An 8,187-nucleotide genomic window follows, 5' to 3' on the forward strand; every position below is an offset into this window, starting at 1 on the left:
CTTGAATAAAAATTTCATCTGTTCATATCATGTTAACCATGGTATAGATTTGTTGAAGGCAAAAGCCTATCTATATTTACTATTTAAAAGAATTAATTACTTCCTAAAAAAAACTTCCAAAAAAAAAAAAATAATTATCAAGCTAAAGAACAACCTGGCTGTAACCTTTCCTCTAGGCCTTTTCAATAGGATAAGGCTGACGGTGACTAACCTGCACTTTTTGATGCCACGTTGCGTGGAAGAAATTAATATTGTTTGAAAAATCTCTCCTTCTGTCCCCCAATATTTTTCATAAGCAGATAAGCCTCTTTTTATTGGCTGGTTCTGTCTAGTCCAAAAAAATAAAAGCTGGTTCTGAAAACTATATAACGAATTCCAAATTAAATGTCAAAGCAAACCAAGTTGAAGTTTTGTCGATAGGGAAACCAAGATAAATGAGAAGATCTTGAATATATTTATTTGTCAAACCCATTGAATGGACTTTTGGGTTTATCTCCTCTAGGAGGAGGCACAACTCTCGTATTGAGATAACTCAATTCACACATACTTAACCACATTGACCAAACATTATTATCTCTGTTTGTTTTGAAGAGGTGTTCATTTCATGAAACAAAAAAAATAAAATAAAATAAAAATCTAGTGATTAATAATTTTACAAAAGATATATAAGAATTTACTATTAAAATATATATATATATATATAAAATAATTAAGAAATGGAAATAGTATTGCAGCATTTATAATTAGTTATCATGTTCATGTCTTAATTATTTATGATCATAAAAATATAAATTTGAATCATTACAAGAATTATATAATTTGAAGCGCGCGATTTTTTTATTTTATTTTTAAAAAATAATTTTGAGTTATTACAAATTATATTCTTTTAAGTTTATGTGTTTTCATTTTTGTCTTAAAGTGTTATTTTTATTTTTCAATTTCATCCCTCAACTTTCAATTTGTTTTTAATGTAATCCTTCTCCCACTTTCATAATCCCATTTAAAAAAAAAAGGTTGTCAAGCAGTCAAGACCTCCCAAATGACAAAAATTTTATTTCCACCTCCTAAACATAAATATAAAAAATTTCAAAATATAATGCATTATTATTTTTTAAACAAAAACCATATTTATTTCTTTTACCTCTTCTCTTTCTATTTCAGTTAATCTTGACCGACCCACCCTTCTTTCTTATTTGTTACAATTAATTTGTAGAATTTATTTTTAAATAGAAGGTAATTAAATGCAAATACTAAGTTGTTTTGGAGACTTACCGATATGTCTTTTCATGGAAGAAGAAGGTAGGATTACATTGTAGATGAATATGAAGTAGAAGGACAAAATTGAAAAAATCAAAATTTTATGAACGAAAAGAAAAACATAAACTTAGCCATAATTGATTGACTAGCCAAAAACAAATATATAATTGATCGGATAAGAATAGATAACAAAATTGATGTGTTATAGTGCACATCATGTAATTACGTTTCTTTTTACAATAGATATGAGTCCACTACATGATGATTGTTTCTATTTATTTGATTATTTCAAAATCAAATATGAAAATGAATAGTGCATTATATGTTTTAATGTGCATCTCTTTATAAACACCCCCAATCGCATAGACAAACAAAGAACTTTGGAATGGGAGGGCCACAATATATGACTGGGCCACTCAAATTCAAATATGGCTCACTTTGGTGGTGAATTCGTGATTGTGGAAGAAGGCGACGTTCCCTGAATTTGCCACACCTATTTGGCACCATATGTATTTTCTGGAGGTGGGGTTGAAGAAAATGAGATTGTCACCGACTAGATATCACTTTTATATAGATCTTTACTTACACTCTACCACATCAAAAATACAATAGAGCGGTGGCACAAAATGGTTTGATCCTATATATATTTTTCCAAAGAAAAGAGCTGGCACAATAGCACCTACCTTTTGTATTGGCATGCTTTAAGTTCAGCATGATATCCTTCCCAAAATTTTCTTTGACCTCTATGTGAACTTTTTGTCAGAGGCCATAATTGATCACACTGCTGGCATGGGCCCTCTAGGCCCACCTTGTCCATATCAGGCCTTTTCTGAGGTATCTTGGACCAGCCTAGAATTAACTATAGAGAGTTTAAATGGCCTACCGACCGACATAGACGACGTTTCAAAATTTTCACACAGTGGGTAAAGTATGGTATTTTACTTTTTTACATACCCAAGGAAATGGCTTGGGCCCATGGTATAATACTGTCTCTGAAGGAATTTAGGCCCATTATTTTGAATGAAACCACAGATTTCTTTTACTTGATTTCAATTGAGATTTATTTATGCAATTATGTTTTAAGTTTTTATTTTTTTTAATAAACAGTAATACTTATTAAAACACATATAAAAATAATAATAATATTTTAATCTGGGCTTATAATACATTACATAACTAGTTTTTTTTTTTTTTTTTTGAGAAAAAGGTAAGGAAATTTTATTGAATCAAATCCGATTGGAATACATTATCCAAATCACTAGGTAGAAATTCTACCCATACATTCGTGTCTGCAGATATAACTGCTCTCCTAGCTAAAGCATGCGCCAACCTATTCCCTTCCCTCATAACGTGATTGAACTTGCAAGAACGGAGCGACGCCCCTAGACTCTTGCACTCATCAATCACATGACCAAATAAAGTGCTACAGCTCCTCGCCATGTTCAGAGCAGCAAGAACCCTTGAACAATCCCCTTCTATCTCCACATCAAACAAACTCAGCTCTTTGGCGAATAACAGGGCCCGACGAGCAGCCATAGCCTCTGCCAGCTCCACCGATTGAACCAAAGGAATTTTTTGACTCAAAGCTGCGATCACTTGGCCTTGGGAATCACGAAACACCACTCCAACACCCGCGCAACCAGACGTGTCAAAGAAGGCCGCATCAAAGTTTCATTTGTATACCGATTCCATCGGCGGAGACCAAGACACCAGAGCACTCCAAGAAGAACCCTGTGAAGGCTGAGAATTCGCGTTGAGAAAATCCACAACATAAGCCTTAGCTCGGCTGCCCAACTCGTGAAGAGTCCATGATGGCTGCTTCTCCCTGAGCCTATTACGCCGCTGCCATAAACTCCAAGCTGTGGTGCAAAACAGAGCAACCCGAAACTGAGAATATTTTAGCATCACTGCCTCAAGCAAGTCCCGAAACGATCGATACCATTTCTGAAACAAGGGAGCAAAACCTGGATCAGACTTCCAAACAAACTAAGCATAGTCACACAGCCATAAACTATGCAGCAACGTCTCCTGATGATCCTCACAAAGATCACAGGTTTCGTCGATGGGAATATGTCTAGCACGCAAATTCTGTTTAGTCGGAAGCGCGTCTTTTGCCGCACGCCAAATGAAATGTTTTATCTTATTAGGGGCTCGGATCTTCCAGATTTTTTTCCAAAAGTGCTGCTGCTCAATACCTGAGGAAGAGCTTGGTTGAGAGCTAAAATTTTCCGAAGCCAGGAATCTATAAGCACTATGAACACTGAAGGAACCATCAGAAGTCAGGGGCCAAACCAGGAGATCTTCGACACTACCAGCACTGACTTGAATCTGACTTACCATCTCTGCCTCCCACGGATAGAAATTTTCCTCAAGCTTTCTCGGATCCCATATTCGAGTATCCGGATAGAACAACTCACTAACCCAAGACACAGAAGACTCTCTTCTTGGAGAAATAATTTTGTTGTAGGTCGGGTTTGGGAGCCATCTATGCTTCCACACATCTATCCCATGACCACTGCCCACACGCCAGATAGCACACTTCTCAATGACCTCCCGAGCTTGTAAGATACTTCGCCAAGCATATGAACACTTTTGAGGAACTGAAGCGTCCATAATACTCCCATGAGGAAAGTATTTCGCACTAAAAACCTTGTAGAGCAAAGTGTCTTTTTGATGGATCAACCGCCATACTTGTTTAGCCAAAAGAGCATTGTTAAACTTTTGGATATCTCTGAAGCCTATCCCACCAATCGACTTAGAAGAGCACAAGGAACTCCACTTCACCCAATGTATTTTTTTTGAATCACCTTGCCCCCACCAAAATTTGCGAATCATTGTTTCAATATCCTTACAAAGACTGATCGGCAATTTAAAAACACTCATCGAGTATGTAGGAATGGATTGAATTACAGCCTTGATCATAACCTCCTTTCCTGCTTGAGACAAAAGCTTTTCCTTCCATCCTTGCATCCTCGCCCATATTCGTTCTTTCACCTTAGTAAAACAAGCCTTCTTTTCCCTGCCAATAAAGGATGGAAGCCCCAAGTATTTTTCATAGTGTTGAATGGCAGGGACATTGAGTGCCACTTTGATTGCATTTTGCGCTTGTGTCTCTGTATTTCCGCTGACAAATAGCGTAGTTTTCTCCTTGTTAATCATCTGGCCTGAAGCCACTTCATAGATGTCCAACAGTGACTGGATCTTAAGGCACTCCTCCAATGTCGATCTGCAAAAGATAAGACAATCATCTGCAAAGAAAAGGTGCGTAAGTTTTGGACCATTCCTACATAAGGAAAAACCCTCAATCTCTCCGTCCAAGGCTGCTCTTCTGAAAATAGCATTTAAACCCTCCGCACAAAACAAAAATAAGAAAGGAGAGAGGGGATCGCCTTGTCTTAAGCCTCTAGAAGGAGTAATTAAACCCTTCGGCTCTCCATTAACAAGGATTGAATAAGTCACAGTATGAATACACTCCATAATTAAAGCCACCCAAGAATCCTGAAACCCCATCTTCAAAAGAATCTTCTCAAGGAAAACCCATTCCACTCGATCATAGGCCTTACTCATATCAAGCTTTAGGGCCATAAAACCTTTCCTCCCTGTGCAATTAGTCTTCATATGGTGTAAAGACTCAAAAGCTATCAAGATATTATCAGTAATCAATCTATTAGCAGTAAAGGCACTCTGTGTTTTTGAAATAATGGAATTAAGCAAAGGTTTAAGGCGATTGGCTATCACCTTACTAATAATCTTATAAATCACATTACATAAACTGATAGGCCTAAAATCTGAGACCTTTTTTGGATTATTAACTTTTGGAATCAAAGTAATGAAAGTATGGTTAATAGATTTCAAGATAGAACCTGAATTTAAGCTAGACAGGACCGCTTGATGAACATCCACTCCTACGTCCGACCAATAGGTTTGATAAAATAATGGAGGCATACCATCTGGCCCTGGAGCCTTCAAAGGTGCCATCTCCTCAATAGCAGCATCTACCTTATCAGAAGTGTAAGGACGTACTAACTCTACCCTCATCTCTTCAGTAACAATTGTATCAACCCCGTCAAGGATACGATCAAAATCATGAGGATGTGAGGTTGAAAATAATTGAGAGTAGTACTCAATAAGCAAACCCGAAACTTGGTTCTCCTCTTCATGCCAGACACCTTCATCGTCCTTTAAACCCTTAATGAAGTTTTTCCTCTTCCTTTGAGTGGCTGTCCCATGAAAAAATTTTGTATTTTTATCCCCACTTTGCAACCACTGAATACGAGAGCGCTATTGCCACATCTTCTCCTCCTTTTCATACAAAACTGAAAGTTCGGATTTAATATGAGCTGCTTCCTTATAGCTCCCAGATCTGACCGACTCCATCTCTGCCTTCCATAATTGTTCTTTAAGCTTCTTTATATTATTCTTTACACTTCCAAAATGATCCCGGTCCCACTCCTTCAACCTCTTTTTACACTTCTTCAATTTCTTCGTGGCAGCATACATAGGAGTACCCACGACATTACAATCCCAAGCTTTTGTGACAATTTCCTTGCACCCCGGATCTGTCAACCACATTGCCTCGAACCTGAAGGGTTTCCTTCTCCACCTTTGCGCCTCCCCATTAGAATCAAGAGCAAGGACAATTGGTCTATGATCAGAAGTAAAACAATGCAGATGACGAATTCTAGCAGTGGGAAACTTAGCCAACCAATCATAATTAGCCACCCCCCGGTCTAATATTTCCCAAATCAATTCATTACGCCATCTCCCATGCCAAGTAAAATCCGGCCCTGAGTACCCTAAATCCACAAAACCATATTGGTCCAACACATCTCTGAACATTTGCATTTGATTATGAGCTCTCGGAGTGCCTCCTTTTTTTTCCTCTACCTCAAGCAATTCATTAAAGTCCCCGAAGCAAACCCAAGGAAGCTTTGGTTTGGAATTAAGCATTCGGAGCATATTCCATCCTTCAATTCTATGATTAGTATCCGGCTCTCCATAAAACCCCGTTAATCGACAAGCACTCTCTGAATTTCCATCTACAATGGAGTCAATGTGATACTTCGAAAAGCTATCCACCCAAACCTTTGCACCCCCACTCCAAAGCAAGGCTAATCCCCCCCCTCGCCCATCAGTTGGGACAACAAACAAATCATCAAACACTAACCTCTCCTTAATGCTAACCATCTGTTCCCTATCTGACCATGTTTCAGACAAGAACACCACCATGGGATCTTGAGCTCGTACAATATCGACAAGCTCTTGAACTGCAGGACGGTTCCCAAGCCCCCTACAGTTCCATGCTAAGAGTTTCATTGTTGTCGGCGGGGCTGGTCTCCAGCCTCCACCGATAAATCATTGCTACAAACTGCCCTTCTCTTCTTGCTGCCTTCAACATCCCCCATCTCTTCATCAGTGTCCCTATTCACTCGTTTCATCAACAGAGATTCCTGCACTTCCTTCGACTTGTTTTTCTGCCGTGGCTGTCTTTTCCAAGTACCAGTCAAATTCTCCTTCCCCAAAACAGCATCATCTTCCTTATTCATTGGTTTGACAACCACGTGGCTACCATGTTTGCAATGTGATGTAGGAATCTTTTTCGTATCCAAAGCTGTAGTTGCCACATATGGATCACTAATGGGTAAGCCAACTCCTTGACCGACACATACTCCCTCTGAGGTCATCATTGGTTCATTAGTGGGCAAATTCAGGTCCTTGTCTATTTCCTGTAAGTGAGTATTGAATAAAACAGGATCAGTTAAAATATCTTTATTAGTTGGTACAGGGATTACCTCTTCATCATCTACATGCAATGGATTTTTACTCCCCATAGTATTCTTTGTCCTTATGTCCTCCTCATCATTTAGTTCAGTGAGTCAGAGAGTTGAGGGAGCCTTATGTGGCCTATGATTTTTCTGATCAGAATTGGCCCTGCCCTGCTTAGTTATGGGTTGTGACTTGTAGAATCTCTCCACCGTAGCTCGCATCCACCCCCCATATTGTTGCTCCTCCTTTCGTAAACTCCCTTTACTCCTCAACCACATTGGAAAATCTTTCTCATCGTGGTTCAAAAGTCCACACCAGTAGCAAAAAATAGGAAGACGTTCATATTGAAAAGATATCCATTCAGGTTTTGATCCTCCCATGTTCACCATTCTACCTCAACAAAGGGGTTGAGATATATCAATATTAATCCGAACTCGAATACACCGACCACGGCAGTCTCCAGAACTAGATTGATCAACACTCTCAACTATGCCTAAGGTTTGGCCGATAGCTTCAGCGGTTACTTTATTCATCCGTCGTATAGGCAGTCCATGGATTTGCACCCAAAAGGAGGCTCTGTCAAAGGCTGCATCCTCCACAGCAGCATCATTCCCAGGTCTAAACACACCGATTAAATATTTGTCGAAGGTCCAAGGTCCCTGTAAAAGAATCCATTGCACATCTGCTTCATCTTCAAACAAGAGTAGGGCTGTGTTAGAACCAAGTTCTCTGATCTCAAAAGCTCCACCAGACCGCCACATACTTCGAAGGGTGCGAGTGATGGCTTCCATATTAGGTCGCTGTTTTGTGAAGAACTTCACTACTAGAACCTTACTGTTGTCCGATTCAACATCGTGAGGCTCTAAGTCCACAGCATCGGTTTCTTTTGTGTTAAGGGTTAAGTTAGCCCAGCGCCCAGTGATGTCTTCCATGGCAGAAGACGATGAAGGACTGGCAGAGGTTCTACCCGGGAAGGAGAAAAAAGGCCCACCTAAGGTAGGCGATGTGTTCCACCGCTTCTAGGGTTTCTCGAGAGAAAACCTAGACGTGAGGAAAAAAAAAAATTACATAACTAGTTATGTTTTTACTTTTTACTGGTAAAGTTAATATCATGGTTCTTTACTCTCTATACAAATGGTGACACTTTTGTATAAAGTTACTGTA

General features: G+C 39.1%; 1 protein-coding gene across 1 annotated transcript; it reads right to left on the reverse strand.

Moving 5' to 3' along the window:
- Nucleotides 1-2,475: 2,475 nt before the first annotated feature.
- On the reverse strand, nucleotides 2,476-6,573 carry LOC115991006. The gene is made up of 4 exons (XM_031114764.1): nucleotides 5,570-6,573; nucleotides 3,309-5,467; nucleotides 2,941-3,221; nucleotides 2,476-2,805 (listed from the first exon to the last, which is right to left on the reverse strand). The coding sequence occupies exons 1-4, from the start codon at nucleotides 6,571-6,573 to the stop codon at nucleotides 2,476-2,478; spliced, it is 3,774 nt and encodes a 1,257-aa protein (XP_030970624.1).
- Between the last annotated feature and the right edge of the window lie 1,614 nt (nucleotides 6,574-8,187).

Source organism: Quercus lobata, chromosome 5 (assembly GCF_001633185.2).
Source record: "Quercus lobata isolate SW786 chromosome 5, ValleyOak3.0 Primary Assembly, whole genome shotgun sequence".
NCBI classification, from domain to species: domain Eukaryota; kingdom Viridiplantae; phylum Streptophyta; class Magnoliopsida; order Fagales; family Fagaceae; genus Quercus; species Quercus lobata.